The sequence below is a fragment of the Microcebus murinus genome, chromosome 3 (assembly GCF_040939455.1).
Source record: "Microcebus murinus isolate Inina chromosome 3, M.murinus_Inina_mat1.0, whole genome shotgun sequence".
In the NCBI taxonomy this organism is placed as follows: Eukaryota; Metazoa; Chordata; class Mammalia; order Primates; family Cheirogaleidae; genus Microcebus; species Microcebus murinus.
This window is the reverse complement of record NC_134106.1, coordinates 25,694,636-25,711,485: the sequence shown is the minus strand read 5'-3', so window position 1 is coordinate 25,711,485 and position 16,850 is coordinate 25,694,636. Positions and strand designations below refer to the sequence as shown.

General features: G+C 33.1%; 1 protein-coding gene across 5 annotated transcripts in view; it reads left to right on the top strand.

Moving 5' to 3' along the window:
- Positions 1 to 14,924, top strand: part of MEMO1 (mediator of cell motility 1) — a 121,551-nt gene extending 106,627 nt beyond the window's left edge. For 3 of the 5 annotated variants that reach the window (XM_076000652.1, XM_020288626.2, XM_076000653.1), the window contains 2 exons: positions 7,524 to 7,628; positions 9,317 to 14,921. In XM_076000652.1, coding sequence (XP_075856767.1) covers positions 7,524 to 7,628; positions 9,317 to 9,448 — 237 coding nt within the window. In that variant the 3' untranslated portion in view covers positions 9,449 to 14,921. Of the gene's footprint in view, positions 1 to 7,523; positions 7,629 to 9,316 lie in introns of all 5 variants that reach the window. The other 2 variants (XM_076000654.1, XM_012788372.3) reach the window with 2 other exon arrangements.
- The last annotated feature ends 1,926 nt before the right edge of the window (positions 14,925 to 16,850 follow it).

The following is a 16,850-nucleotide window of genomic DNA, read 5'->3' as shown; positions in this document are numbered from 1 at the left end:
CTGTTTGTATTTGAATAGATCATGTGGCTGCATGTAGCAAATGGGTTTGAGGGAGGCCAGAGGAGATAATGCATAGATCAGTTAGGTATGTCATGTGAGAAATGATGCTAATTTAGACAGTGGGGGAGGGGTGATTATGGTGGAAGAGAGGGATAGAAGTGCATGTATTCAGTATATTCAGGAGATAAATTGATGACAGGTCTTGGAGATGAAGTGAACTTGGGGCCTGAAGGAAGTGTTGAGGATGACTTCTAAATTTCCAGTCATGCTGCTGGTTAGTTTGTTGTACAGGTCACTTAGGTCAGAAGCATAAGAAGAAAGGACCAAATTTTGTGGGGGCATAGAGATCATAAATTTTATTAGGGATTTGATAGATTTGATGTTGATTTTAAGACATCTAGTGGAAATATATTTGGATTTTTGCTTTGCCAATTGTTTTTGAGTACATTTATGATCTGAGGTGCTAGTGGAGATGTGGCAGTAAACCAACATGGCCTGTGCTGTCATTGAACTTTTATTCTAAGCGGAGGAGAGATATATTATTTGTTAAGAGGTAAGGGAATATGTAAATTAGTTTTAAGTAGTAATGTGTGTTATGCAGAAACTAATAGGAGGGTTTTGAGGTAATAAATTCTTTGAAACTGCTTATCTGAATGATAAGAAGGAGCAAAGCAAGTGAAGATCAGAGGGAAAAGCATTTCAGACAGTAGGAACTGCCATTGCAAAGACCTTAAGATGGGAAGCAGGGTGGTATGATAGAAGAAAAGCAAAACGCCAATGTTGCATGAGTATAGTGCATTTTATAAGTGAAAGTACAAAACTCGGAGAAGTTAAGGCACTTACCCCAAATCATAGAGACCATAAGTGGAAAGCAGAAATTCTAACCCAGACAGTCTGTGCCCAAAGCCCAATACCTAAAGACCAGTTAACCTTGCTTCCCTCAGCTGTTGTTGAACTTTACAGCAAATTCGTGCAGCTTGTTTCTGCTACAAGTGTAGAGTGCATAAGAATAAGAATGGTGCAAACTGTGATAAAAGAGGTAGACAGGGATCAGATAATGTAGGGTAAGAACTTCAGGTACAATATGCAGTAAAATGGTGTAATTTATATTATTTTGAAGGTCACTTTGGTGGCTGTGTGAAGAATGGATTCTTCAGAAGGATCAAGAATAGTGACAGCAGGCCATTGGCAGTAGTTCAGGGAAGAGATATGGTAACTTGAACTAGGGTGATGTTGGTGGAGATGAAATGAGGTGGGTAGAGTTGAGATCTTTCAGAAATAAGGGCAAGCAGGGCTTTGCTAAATGGGCTCTTTTGGTTTGGAGCTCAAGAGAAGAAGATCAGAATTAGAAATGTAAGTTTGAGAGGTCTCAACAGGTAATTAAAGCTAGGGCAGAGATGAGATTGCCCTATAGTAATCCTTAATCCTGCCATTACAGCTGAAATCACTTGTGGAACTTTTTCAAAATATAGTTGTCCGTACCCATTCCTGGAGACTCCCTTTCAGTAATGTATGGAAAGAGTCCCAGAATCTTTATTTCTGAATTAGCTTTGTAGGTAAATTTGAACTAGCCTATATAGCTCTTGATCTTTTGGAGCAGAACAAAAGTTCCTCTTCATCTCTTCTCCCCTTGTTTTTTATTCCTCTTTAAATAATTTGTGTACTTAAATCAGGCAGATCCAGAAACAATTTTACAAATGTAAGAATTTATAAATCAGTGAAATTGATGCTTTTAGCACAAAGGAGTTGTTTTTTCCAAAACATTGGTTTACCTGGTGCTAAAGTCACTGATATTATCCTTTGGAGGTCTGAAATTTGGTCATATTTAAATACTTTAATATTCCTTGTTAGTCTGTTATATAAATTTTTTTTTGTCTTTTGGTCTTTCTTTTACCTCTCTGTTGACTGTTAGTTTACCTTAAGAGGACTATTTCTATCTGTCTTCAAATATTTGATCAGCAAGATAGTTGGACCTTTGTTTTCTACCTTGAGGCAGAACAAAAAGAGTAACATTTACCCATTAGTGAGATTCTCATAACTTCTGAAATTGTTGCCTTTTTGGCTAGAAATTTTTGTCAGAAATTTTTGTTAATTAAGAGAATAAGTTGTGGCTGGGTGCTGTGGCTCAAGCCTGTAATCCTAGCACTCTGGGAGGCCGAGGCGGGCGGATTGCTCGAGGGCAGGAGTTCGAAACTAGCCCGAGCAAGAGCAAGACCCGTCTCTACTATAAATAGAAAGAAATTAATTGGCCAACTAATATATATATATAAAAAAAATATTAGCCGGGCATGGTGGTGCATGCCTGTAGTTCCAGCTACTCAGGAGGCTGAGGCAGAAGGATTGCTTGAGCCCAGGAGTTTGAGGTTGCTGTGAGCTAGGCTGACGCCACGGCACTCACTCTAGCCTGGGCAACAAGCGAGACTCTGTCTCAAAAAAAAAAAAAAAAAAAAAGAATAAGTTGTATACATTAGAACTAGTAAGCACAGTTTGATTTCTAAGTCTGCATCTGGTTTACCTTACTTGAGATGTCCTAAAATACCAGAACATAATTTAAAAAATTTTATTTAAATAACCTGGAATATAATTTCTGAAATAAATATTGAGTATTTGCTTCACATTAATGTACTTGAATTTAGTATTTGATTTAATATTTGGACTAGGAGTTGATTTGTAATCCATTTATTGAGATATTTATTTATATATAGAATTTTGAAATGGCTCTAAGTGTTCTATTCTTTTATTAGCATACTGTTATGAATAATTCAACTTACAAGTTAATTCTGGGAGTGAGAATATGTCAGTCAAAATAATAAAGATGGTTAGCTCTAGACATAAACTTACATGTGTATGCATACATGTATCTACATATGTATACCCATAGTTAGACTCTTATATAAAGTTGTCTTAATTCACTTATATACATAAGATGGTGAATATTAACAGGTCATTTTATGTTATAAATAATACATTTGAGAACCAGTGTCTTGGTTTCCATATGCAGTTTTTCAGAGCAAATGTACTTGGGTGGTTCTCTTAAAAGTATTACAGAAATGTTAGTAGTTCTGAATTGCAGTAGGTATATATTTTGAAAGCTTGACAGAGTAAAAAATTATTTTAAGTATAAAATTTTAGATCGTATCTATTTAAAATTAGTATGTTAAGTTTTGACTCTATTTTTAAATCAGAAAAGTCTTACTAAATACAGTTATTAAAATGCTAGAAAACAAAACTATTTCTAAGTCTCAAAAGTAAAGGAAAAACAGCTGTTCTTATTGCAACATGTTATATCTCTAATATTTGAGTATTTTGGAAATTATATGAAAATACATAAAGAAAATACATAGAGAAGCCAACTGTATCTTCTAAATGTAGTTGGGGGAAAAGTATGTAACTATAGTATAGGAAATGTAGATTCTGAAAGTCTTCTTGTAATTTTATTGGCAGGAGACCAATTTTTTTGGTAATTAGTACTTTGCAATTTCAGTAATTACTGTGACTAAGGCAGAACATATTTTAAAACTTTGATTTCATGAACTTTAGATCACTTGAAATATTGGCCATACTTGTATGTATTTTATATATATGCATGGTCATATGTTATTTTTATTATACCACTTTTTTGGTGTTGACCAATGTTCATTTTGGACATTAGCAAATTATTTATGATTTGGCAAAGATTATCTGAAAATGTCAGTTGTAGTCATTCATTATGATTTCTTTTCCTTTTAAATTTATTAGTCAATTTAATTCGAATGTCAACTACTTTTATTCCTTTTTTTCCTACCATTTAGAAAGGGTAAATTGTTTGCATTTGTCAACTCATACTTCTTTTTTCTTGAATGTAGGCCAATAGCTTCTTAGTAGGTTTCATAACATTATGTATAAAATAGCCGTTTATTAGACATTACTTCTTAGCATTACTATCTTTAGGCTGAATCTTTTCCCCCCATAGTTTTTCACTGTTAAGATTTTATCTTGATGTCTCTTAAAGAAACTAGAATATTTTCTTTTCCTACCTCACCTCCCTAAACGTGTACCTATCTTCAAGTATAAATGTATATCCTTACTTTAAAACATGAGTTCATAATTCTGATGATTTGATAATAAGGTGTTAATTGTGTGGTCATAATTAAAAGACATGTTTCTAGTTCTTATTTCTTAAATATCTCTAAAAAAGTTTTGCTACTCTTTTGTGTTTGTTACTTTAGGGAAAGAGTTACTTTTGGGTGATGATCTTTAAATTACCATTTCATTAAATGTATATAAACTTTTTTTAAAAAAGAAAGATATTTGTTGTCTTATCGGAGTCCTAAATTTGGAGCTCTGGCAGTTAATAGTGCCTGTTTAGTTTAGGATTGTCACTTGGGATTTGACATCACAAGCTTTCAACTTTTTCTTGGGAGAGTCAGCATAATGATAGATTTGCTCACACCCCCTGCGCTCAACCCCCAGAGTTAGGGAGTTAACTTAAAATCTTTGAATTTCTTGTTGAAAATGCTAAATTCCACAGCAACCCATATTCTTGCTGGATAGACTTTTGATGTTTACAATGTGTGCCTTTTGTCTTGGAGTTGAATGGATACTGACCCATTTTACTGCTCCATATTAGGTTAAGTTTATGTGAACTAAAACATTTTCACTATACTAGACCCTAGAAAGCTGTCCATTGCCGGGACTTTAGACCCACTGATCATATCTTCCAGTATTTTAAGGAATAGGAAAGTTAATGAGTCATATTTGGGGAAGCACTTTCTTTTTCATCTTATTGGAATTTTGACAATAGCATTGAACTAGCATTTCTGTCTTCTTGGAATTTTGGTATAGTAATTTCACAGTTGTTAGCATCAAACATGAATATATATAAAAGTATATTTGCCAGTATTCAGTATTAGTGAATGGATGCCCAATTTCTGAATTTTATCATTGTTTTTGTTTGCATACTTCATGAATTTTCTAATTGGAGAGGTTATCCTATGAGAAAAGCCTTATTTTTCCTCTATCCCTTCTTTTAAAGAGGTATACATACCAATTACACCATCACATTTGTCAGAGAATTGAGCATAATGGAATTGAGTTTTGCCCTAGTAGGTACATAGCATAATTTAAGGAATTAAAATTTTAACACTTCGATTCCTTAACTTTGTCATCTCAATTTTTTATTTTCCCTATTGTCATTTAACCAATATATCTTCATTTTCAACTCTCTATTTAGTAGTGTCTTCTCTACATTTATAGCTCTTTATATTTTTCTATATAGGATTTCCTGGCCAATTACTTTTAATTCTTTTTCTTCTACAAATGTGATCATTACATTTCTTCTCTCTGAATTCATATCAGTATATAAATATGATAAATTTTTTCTGATTGTGCTTTGAGATTTGTACTAAAATGTACATTGGAATCTCATTGTCACATAATTTATTAATGTGTGGAATTCTATTTAAGGCAAGCTGTCCTAGACTTTATTCAGGAGCATTAAAAGTTCTCTTACAGGCCCGGCGCGGTGGCTCACGCCTGCAATCCTAGCACTCTGGGAGGCCGAGGTAGGCGGATTGCTGGAGGTCAGGAGTTCGAAACCTGCCTGAGCAAGAGCGAGACCCTGTCTCTACTATAAATAGAAAGAAATTAATTGGCCAACTAATAAATATAGAAAAAATTAGCCGGGCATGGTGGCATGTGCCTGTAGTCCCAGCTACTCGGGAGGCTGAGGCAGCAGGATTGCTTGAGCCCAGAAGTTTGAGGTTGCTGTGAGCTAGGCTGACGTTATGGCACTCACTCTAGCCTGGGGAACAAAGCAAGACTCTGTCTCAAAAAAAAGAAAAAAAAAGTTCTCTTACAATCTATAGCCAGTTGTAGCAATGTGAGAGTGTTCAAAGATTTGTTAGTATTACTCTTATTATACTTTAATGAATCAGAGTAGTCAGTGAGAAAGAATTTAGGATTAGAAATTTAGAGTCGAGAGTTTTACCTTTTTTATGCTTCATTTCCTTCATCTCTAGGAGAATTATATCTTGATTATTCATATTTATGGAAGAGATTTATAATTCTGTCTCTGCCTTACTACTTTTTGGATTAGAAATATACTCTGTAATTTTTTGGCACCAGAATTATGATATTAGTTAAATTTTAACCTTTAAGTTAGTTTGTATTTCTCTGAGCTTGTATCATGTCAGTGAAGAGTATTGACTTGGTTGGCGGAGGAAAACCAACTTAGCATTAAAAAATGATTGTGAATAAATTGAGAGTGGCTAATTGATATGTAAGCAATTCAAAGTTGATTATACATGCATGTGCCTATCTTTCAGATAGATTTTGTAGGAAATTGGTTGTGTTTATAAAGGACTTGCATATTCTGAAAATTTTTTTTTTATAAAATTAAAATTTCATGCCACCATTGTGAAGTTTGCATGTCACCTACTGATTACCATCATTTTTCAGAAACTTTTTTTACTATTGGTGTCCATTTAATTATGCTCAGTGCTTATACGCTGTGCCTGTTTTGTTAAAACATGTGAAATTAAAAAATCACACAGAATATATAAGTTAAGTCTCCAGTTATACCATCATTTATATTTCTCCCAGAGGATATTAATTCAGCTTATTGAACATAAATGTAAAGTGTTTTTCCTGAATAAGAAAATAATGTAAGATAAAAATCAATGATTTATTCCCCTGACTTGGTGAGTTGAAGTTGCTCTATATTAATGAATTATGAATACATTATTTGAATGTATTTGGAGAATGCAGAATTTATTTTAAACAGGTATTCAAGTCATAGTGGTTGTTTAAACAGTAGTTTAAAAAATTATATTCTGAATTAAAATCTTGAAAATAAGATATTCTAAAGTATAAAGTGAGAAAAAACTTTCCATTATTAAATTTGTTCATAAAAAATCTATGTTGCATAAGCTTTATCAATCTTTCATGAGCTTTAAATTATTAAAATTTGTTAACTATTTTCTTAGTTTGTGGTATTTTTATCATATACCTAGATTATTGCTGGTAATTTAAAATGCCTTATACTCTTTTATATTTAAGTATATGTTATGGAGATATTTAAATTACAATTAACTCTCAATTTTTCATGCCAGTGGCAGGTGGAATATAGTGGATATGAGGAAAAACAACCATAAATTAGATTTTTTAATTAAAAATTAATTCTAGATTTCATATAAAAATTTCCACAGATTTACTTATATAAATATTCTTTATATTAGGAAAATATAAAATCATGAAATTTTTGAGGCTTGTAAGATAAGTGACAACTGGTGAAGGTAATGTAGAAACATACCTGGAGGTTAGAGAAAATAAACTGGGCTAAAAGTTTTCTGTCAATAGAGAGTCGACTATAATGAGATTACCTTTGATGAATGAGTTTGGCATTTCACAAGGTTTATTTAATATATTTTGTTTGTGTCACCTTAATTGAAAAATTATTTTAGCTCTGATAGTTTTTGGAAATAATAAATTTTGTCCTTTTTCTTTTTCTTTCATTTCCTTTTTCTTCCTCTTCTTTTTTATAGGGTATGAGTATTATAGAACAATTAGACCCTGTATCTTTTAGCAATTACTTGAAGAAATACCATAATACTATATGTGGAAGACATCCCATTGGGGTGTTATTAAATGTAAGTATCTTTAGAGAACCTTGACTTTTAATATTTGATCATATGATGTTCCAAAATATCTTAATTGTTACTACTGTGATTCATTGTCATTATTGGTTTTATGTACATATATTCAAGTTTCTTTTTAGTACCTTTAACATAATTTGAGTTTCCATTGTTTTTGGTTACTTGAATAAATTTATTTATAACTAAAATACAGGTCAATACTTCCTGTTTTATACAGTAAGTTATTTAGAATAGAGACCTGTATTTTCTCTTGACTCTTAGTTCCAGTATGCTCTTTACAAATATAAACCAAAGTGTCCTTTCAAAAGATACAGTCTTATTAATTTTGGGGGGTTTTACTTAGTGTTCTAGACTCCATAAAAAATAAATGGAAGATCTTGCTCTTGAAGTTTACAAGTCATAATTTAATAAAGCAAGACAGATGACATGTATATTTTTCATGTTAAATGATAAAGTTTATTTCATCTTTACTCCTGTCATTAAAGATGCTGTTTATTTTATTTAAGGATTGGTAAGAGACCAATTAGTTAGCTGGATTTTGGAAAGAGATACGATGTTAATTTTTCTTCTAATAAATAAAACAGTATGGATTTCCCAAAAGAAAATGTGAGATTCTTGGCCAGGCGCGGTGGCTCACTCCTGTAATCCTGGCACTCTGGGAGGTTGAGGCGGGTGGATTGCTCAAGGTCAGGAGTTTGAAACCAGCCTGAGCAAGAGCGAAACCCCGTCTCTACTATAAATAGAAAGAAATTAATTGACCAACTAAAAATATATAGAAAAAATTAGCCAGGCATAGTGGTGCATGCCTGTTGTCCCAGCTACTCAGGAGGCTGAAGCAGGAGGATTGCTTGAACCCAGGAGTTTGAGGTTACTGTGAGCTAGGCTGATGCCACGGCACTCTAGCCAGGGCAACAAAGTCAGACTGTCTCAAAAAAAAAAAGAAATGTGAGATTCTTTAAGAAAGAAGAAAGTATATAATTAGGAATGAGAGGAATAAGTAACAGCAGGCTCATTTATTTAGAAAGGCAGAGAAATAATGAAGAAGGTTGAAGTTCAGTGTTATTTTGATATGATTTGAAAGATAGTATAGTGTAGGTTTTTCTCTTAAGCAGTGTTGATTGACTAAAAGAAAAGCGTATCAAGAGTTTAACCTAATTTCTGTAATTTAAGCTAGAATAAACTGTACTGATTTCCTAAAGTCTGAATTGAATCGAGTGAAATGTTTATTATAAAATAAATGCTGAACCAATTCACAGTAAAAGTAAAAATCTTAGTACCTCTTAGATGTGGAACTAAATTTATATACATTTCAAATTTAGTCAAAGTCAGGTAAAGAAAAGAGTCCAATATATTAAGACAGAAGTGGCCAGGATTTGGTTTCTAAAAGAGAAGGAAATAGATTTTAAAAGTTTAAAAAGTGGCCTTTTTAATTACAGGAAAGGGTAAGGTAGATTATGATTGATATTTAATCCAGAAACTAGATTAGAAGAGGTTCTTTGAGAGAATGAAATAAGGAATTCTCTTTTCTGTTTAATATGATGCAATGAGAAATTCAAGTAACAAGAGAAGAGTGAAAGAATGATCTAGGCTTCAGTTATGAAGTGATCATAATATAACCACTGACACATTCAAAGATTGCTTTTTATATGATGTCTATCCTAACCAAATTTTTCTTTTTCTAGGCTATCACAGAGCTCCAGAAGAATGGAATGAATATGAGCTTTTCCTTTTTGAATTATGCCCAGTCAAGCCAGTGTAGAAACTGGCAAGACAGTTCAGTGAGTTATGCAGCTGGAGCACTCACGGTCCACTGAAGCTCTGAATCCTCAGGGATGCCACCTGCACATTCTCATACTCTGTCCGGGGTCCCAGCCTAGCCTTTACCAAGATACTGGTCCTGGTTTGGGGGGATTCTGAAACCTCAAACTAATAGAACTTTCTTCTCTTCTTTTCTAGTAGGTGTAGTCCTTCCTTAATTTCAACTCATTAAAAAATGCTTTATAGTTTAGGGCAGTGGAAGGAAGGCTGGCATCAAAATATTTTGATCAAAAAAAAATGACAATGTAAAGGCCCAGTTGTGGCAGACAGTTTTTTGAAAGTAACTTGTAAAGCATTTACCATATCCTAAATTTGCACTCTTTGCAGACTTGTGCACATATATTCCGCTTTCAGAATAGTTTTGCAAATTGTACACAAACAAACAAAAAAAGGTGGAAGCTTTTTAATAAAGAAATTGCATTTATAAATGATCTGTATTAGAATATAATGAATCTCCAGTTATAGTCAATTACTACCCGTGTTGTACAACAGATACCTTCTATTTTAGTTGCTAATAAAGGGCTACACAACTCAAAATAGTCTGATTTAAACTTATTGCTCTGTGGTATATATGAAAATTGTTTTTTATTAGTTTCATCTCAGAATTTTTGTTAAAAATGGTAAACCTCAGCTCTTATGTAAAAATATATTAGGATGTATTTTATATTTTATATATTTACATGATTTTTTTTATATCACAGAAATTAGAATCACATAATCTTAAAGTTGACTTTTAAAATTACATGCAGTTTGCCTTTTTGTGTGTGACATCCCTTTGTGTCATTACTATCTTGTAATAGAATATACAAGTATATTGAAGATTGGTAACAGAAAATTCATGTAACCCTTTACTTCATAGATCATGTTTGATAGTCTGCAAATGAGGAAGCATTGAAGAATGTTCTTAGAGTTTTTCAAATCATTGCAGACCATACACTGCTATGCTTTTTTTAGTGCTTTAAGCAATTTGGGTTTTTACTTGAATTTTTAGTAAGAAATCATTAACAATAATAACAAATCGCTGGATTTTCTTATAGCTCCATAATTTTTTTGTCATGACTTTTGGTGCGGCTCTTCCAACTAAAATAATGGTATGGTGTTGTATTACTTTCTTTGTTTAGTGTGGACCAATTCTAGTCACTTTGGCAAAAGAAAAGATGTAATTCAATTAGTTAATTATTTGGCTACCAAACATGTATACATTATACGTATTTTAACCTAACACTGGGTGTCTACATTACATTGGAGAGTGTTTATATCTTCAGTGTTATGCCAGAACAGCACAATTTTTAGATGCCTTGCACCAATTTTATTTAAAGATTTACATTTCTTATTTATTAAATATCAACTTTCTATACTCAAGAGTGAGATAAAATAATGTTACCTTTTAGATTCAAAGTTACCCACGTATATTTGTGTGGAAATTATACTTTTACACTTTAGTGATTTATTTTCCATCATTTAGATATACTTTTGAGTACTCTAAATCTTCCTTGTTTAATATAGACTATAAAAATTTTAAAATTGAGTACAGAGTGAATTTTCACAATGTTTTCTGAATATAAAACTTAAATGATTATTATAGAAAATCTGAAAAATACTGAAAAGTATAAAGAGAAAAAAATTATTTACCATCTCATTACCCAGAGATAACACTGTTAATATTTTTTTATATTTCCTTTCAGTCTTTGTCTATGCTGTTTATATGTATGAGTGTGTGTATATGTGTTTGTGTGTGTGTATAACAAAATTAAGATTATACTGACCATATAATTATGTACCCTGTATTTTATTACCTAACCTCATATCATAAGTACTTACCCATGTCTTTGAAAATGTGATTTTTAAAAATGGTTGCCTAATATTCTAATGTATGAATATACCATCATTTAACCAGTTCTCTCTTTGGATATTAGGTTGTTTCTAATCTTTCACCATTACAAATAATAGTGGGATGGACATCCTTATATGTAAAATTTGAACTCTATATTAGATTCCTTTTTTAGGATATTTTCATGGAAATGGAATAAGAGGTTTAGTTAGTAAGAACTTTTTAGGCTCTTTAAAATATTGCCAAATTACCCTTCAGAAAGATTGTACCAAATAAGCAATGTATGAGTACCCATCATACTACCTCTTCACCAGTATTTTTATTTTTTCTAATTTTTGAAAATTTGTTAAGTAAAATAATTGGTTGTTTCTTTGATTATTCTAATAAGATTTTCTTTTGCCATTAATCATTCTTTTTGTCTTTGTATAATCTTGTAGTTTATATAAAGAAAGACAAGAGGGCTGCCTACATTGGGTGAACTGTGGTACTTAGGAGTATGCTTACTGCAGTCTTAAAACTCTAGTAGCTGCCTATAGTCCCAGATACTTGGGAGACTGAGGCAGGAGGATTGCTTGAGCCCAAGGAGTTCAAGACTTGCCTGGGTAACATAGCGAGACTTTGTCTCCGAAACAAAACAAAAAACAAAACAAAAAGAACCACCTCTAGTATATTTTAACATCACTCCACACTTTTCCAGTATATGAACATATCTTTCATCCTGGTGATGAAGTAGAAAGTGTTCCAAACTGATAGTTGAGTGTTGAGTTCTAGTTCTATTTCTGCCACTAATTAGTCCTCTGAATTTCAGTATTATGTGTCACATTGAAACTTTCTCATCTGTAAAATGTAGAGGTGATCTCTGAAGCATTTTGTAGTTTCAAAGTACTTTGATGTCATGACTTTTATTTTTTTTAGAAATTCACAGTTACATGATTGAGTTAGATTAGAGGTATTATCTTTTGATTTCATCTCCTTATACGTGAAAATGAAAGTCTTGCTATTTAACACAAAAGGGAAATTAGTTTGCATTATTTAATGCAGTTCATATTACCTAAATTGTTGAACTTAAGCTTTTCTACCTTAAGTGCCTTTAAAAGTGTTTTGAATCTAAAATGTAAAGGAAATTATTAATGTAGTTCCATACAGTTGGTTCTTTATTATATGCTTTTGAATGTTTTGTAGCAACTGTTTTTTTTACCTTAGATTACACAGAGCAGCATATTCATGGATTCTTCACTATTCCACTAGTGAATCCTTGAGAAATGTATGTTAAAGAATAGCTCATTGTGCAGGTAAGTGCTCTGTCTTGGGTGGACAACAAATTTTCATACAGATTAGGACAAAGAACTATTTAGATATTCCCATATTTATATTTAGATGTTCCTATATAGATGATTGATGTCCTGAGCTAGTCAATGGTGGATGTAACAGATCTCAAATACTGCTTTGGTAGCAAATAGTTCATTCCCCTAGATTAGGGCTTGGTAAATGTTTTCTGGAAAGGACCAGATAGTAAATATTTTGGACTTTGCAGGCCATATAGTCTGTGTCCTAACTATTCTCCTTTGCCATTGTAGCACAAAAGCAGCCATAGACAATGTGTACTCAATGTGTGTGAATTTGTTCTGATAAAACTTTATTCACACAAAGATGGTGAGCTGGATTTGGCCTGCATGCTTTATTTGCTATCTCCTGTCCAAGATGGTGTTGTTTGTTTTTAGTTCAAATAGTTGGCTAATAATCTAAACTACAAAAAGTGGTTGTAAATTTCTGCCATCCGAACCCTATCAATTTGTTGTAGTCTGATTGGCTGGGTATGAGTGTTATTTAGGATTGTAAAAGTAAGTGGGAAATGGGTAAGAGAAATGGAGAACTCTTGGGAATTAGTGTTCAGAACTTTGAAGCTGGGACTGGACCTCTTGGGAGCCCATTGGGAGCCCATTTACTTTGCTGCCATAAATTAATCAAAAGAGTGATAAGTGGAGCTTCTGATTGGTTGTTGCAAGTTCTTTACATTATTTCAAATGCTTGGCTACCTAGATGATAACAGAGGATAGACCCGATGAACCTTTTTATCTGAGTGTTTTAGGACATTATACAAGTATTTTTTAAAAGATTGAGAAATGTGAGACTTTATTTTGTCACATAAAGACTTTTGAAAAAATAACTGCCATTTTCCATCAGTTTATTTTATAAGTGACTCCCAATATATAAGAAAGACATAAACTCAGAATAACAGAGTAATTTAACTTGAATAACTTTAGGTTGGTGAAAAAATTACTTTTAAATTTTCTCATTTACTGTGTCTGTATCTCTGAACAGTTAATCAAGTATTAGCATCAGTTCATAGACTGGTATTTGGGAAGTGCTGTGATACAATTATTAAAAGACCTAATGTAGTTTAGTTATAAAAACTGTTATTGACTAGGAGATACAGTAAACAACATGCACACTGGTATTCAGACTAAAACTTTTATATTACCGTGATAAATTTTAAATGCCATGTATTAGGAGAGACATTATGAACTATAGTGTTTATAGGGAAGCAGCTGGAATGATGAAAGACCTGAATAGTATGGAGAGAGATGTGGTTCAAGAAATTGGTGATATTTATTTTGGGGAAGATAAATTAAAGAGAGAGTTTTCTTTAAATATTGGAGTGACTGCCATATATAAGAAGGAATAGAATTATTCTGTGTTGTTCTAGATGGAAAAATTATGAGTAAGAAATGGGAGTTTCTGGTTTCACATTTAATATTCTATAATAAGAATTTCTAATAATGAAAATGGGCTGTGTCCTCACAGAATCATTGGAAGTATGCAAACGAAATCTAGAGTTTTAGAGTTTTAGAGTTTAGTCTCTGGATATTAATACCAGTATTTATTATCTGGGGATATTATTTTATATATGAAATAATGTATTACCAAGCTGAAAAATAGCTAATGGAATTAGCACAGAGAAAATGGAATTTATTTCATTTATATAAAACTGTTAAGAGAAATTATCTTTAAATCAAAATTGATTTTGGTCATTTAACACTAACTTTAAACACAGATTATAAATTGATACAATGATTGTTGCTTTTTATTGGTAGATTACTGTTACACTGGTTACTGGTGGAACCTTAGAATAATTAATTAATTTGTTTTAGTTAAAACATATAAATAAAAGGCAAAGTTCTAACATTTACTAAAATAAGTAAGTTGATCTTTCAATAAGTGACTCAATTTTCTCAAGTGCTTCTTGAATCTAAAAGAGAGCCATATCAATAGCAGAAAAGGATATTGAGGGACTCTGCTCTTTTTATTCCTATTAATGTCAAAGTATTAAGAGGAGAACTAGGAGCAGGTAGCAGATAAATTGTTTTCCTGTCCACTTCTTCTTCCAGTACCCCTATCACATACCAGCACATACAACTGAGTGGCATGACATGTACTGTTATCAGTGACCATGCTATACATTTTGTCAAAGCTCCCTTAAATGATGCTGATACCTCTACCTCTTTATAGTCAATGTTGTGAATGGATTTTGTTTGTGCACCCACTTCATGGGTTCATTTGTACTATGTGAAGAACTTTAGAGTTTCAGATTTGTCATTTATTCTAGGGTTCTCTAGTGATTCCAGGTTTATATTCCTGGTTTTTTTTTTTTTTGGAGACAGAGTCTCACTCTGTTGCCCGGTTTAGAGTGAGTGCCATGGCGTCAGCCTAGCTCACAACCACCTCAAACTCCTGGGCTCAAACAATCCTGCTGCCTCAGCCTCCTGAGTAGCTGGGACTACAGGCATGCGCCACCATGCCCGGCTAATTTTTTCTATATATGTATATTAGTTGGCCAATTCATTTCTTTCTATTTAAAGTAGAGACAGGGTCTCACTCTTGCTCAGGCTGGTTTCGAACTCCTGACCTCGAGCAATCTGCCTGCCTCGGCCTCCCAGAATGCTAGATTACAGGTGTGAGCCACTGCGCCTGGCCTATATTCCTGGTTTATTCCCAGGATATATCATATTTACTTTGTGTGTATGTATATTTGTATGTAATTCTAATGCAGGGTTTTGGCCATCACCCTATAAAAATAATGGGAATAGTTTTAAAAATCAGGTCTTCTGATTTTGAAAACATATTATAATGCAGTTGGTTTTTCATTATTAATTATAAATTATGTCCAAGTGCACATTTCATACTGCAAAGTTAGGTCTGTAACTTTTTTGGATATAGTCATATTTTTTCCCTATCATCCTAATAATTAAACCAAAGAGCATATAAATACCATTCTTAAGAAGCTATTAAGGGCCAAGTGATTCAGCTATATAAGCAGGATCTGGGTTCTGATCTTTAAATCTGCAATGTAAACTTTGGAAAATATTTGAATTTTTTTTGATTTGATTTTCTGGAGTAATTATTTAATGTGATAATACATACATTTAAGTAAAAAGTACTAAGACAAGATGAAAACTTTTTAGTTTATTAACTGAGTTTTGTGGGTTTTTAAAAATGTAAATACTTAGACTGTTCAATTAGATTTAGTAGAAGTATTTTTAATGTAAATTTTTTAAATGGAATTTTTTTCTGAGAACTTTTTCATTTGAATCTAGCACATAATAGACATTTGATTGGTGTGTGTTTGATTTCAGTGAATTGAATTTTGAAGAAAGGTGAACAAAAGACAATCTCCAGCTGGGCGCAGTGGCTCATGCCTCTAATCCTAGCACTCTGGGAGGCCGAGGTGGGCAGATTGAGCTCGGGAGTTTGAGACCAGCCTGAGCAAGAACGAGATCCTGTCTCTACTAAAAAAAGTAGAAGTTAGCTGGACTACTAAAAATATGTAGAAAAAATTAGCTGGGCATGGTGGTGCATGCCTGTAGTCCTAGCTACTGGGGAGGCTGAGGCAGTAGGATTGCTTGAGCCCAGAAGTTTGAGGTTGCTGTGAGCCAGGCTGACACCAGGGCACTCTAGCCTGAGGAACAGAGTGAGACTCTGTCTCAAAAAAAAAAAAGACAATCTTCATGTCAAGTGTTTTCTAAAGGTCAGGAAGAGAACTTTTTAATTGGAAACACCTTTTCATTGGCTTTTTTCATTTTCAGTTTTTAATTGTGGGAACCGTTCTCCTCACTAATTTTAAAAGAGTGTAGAATGTTTTTATTCCTAAGCTCTGTATGTAATGCTAAATGAAATGAATGGTGATGTAAATTTGAAACTATTGGACTGTGATTACTAGCTCTTATTTAGCAATATCCTAGGATGTTTACCATTGCTTAACATGTTGCCAAATTTTTAAAAATCAATTAAAATGTACTTTAGCTGCATGCCAGTGACTTGTCCAGCTTAGTCTCGAGTAGAATGACACTCGAGTGCTGGAAGCACTGGGCTGGAATCTATTTTCAACTTTTAAAGTGAGTTGCTACTGAGTGGCTGGAGCAAATCACTGCTCCTTTCTGCAGTGGTCCCCAACCTTTGGTGCCAGGGACTGGTTTCAGGGAAGACAAGTTTACCACGGATGGGGGAAGGGGGGGGGCGGAGCTCAGGTGATGATGAGGGTTGGGGAGTGAGGGATGGGGAGCTGCTGT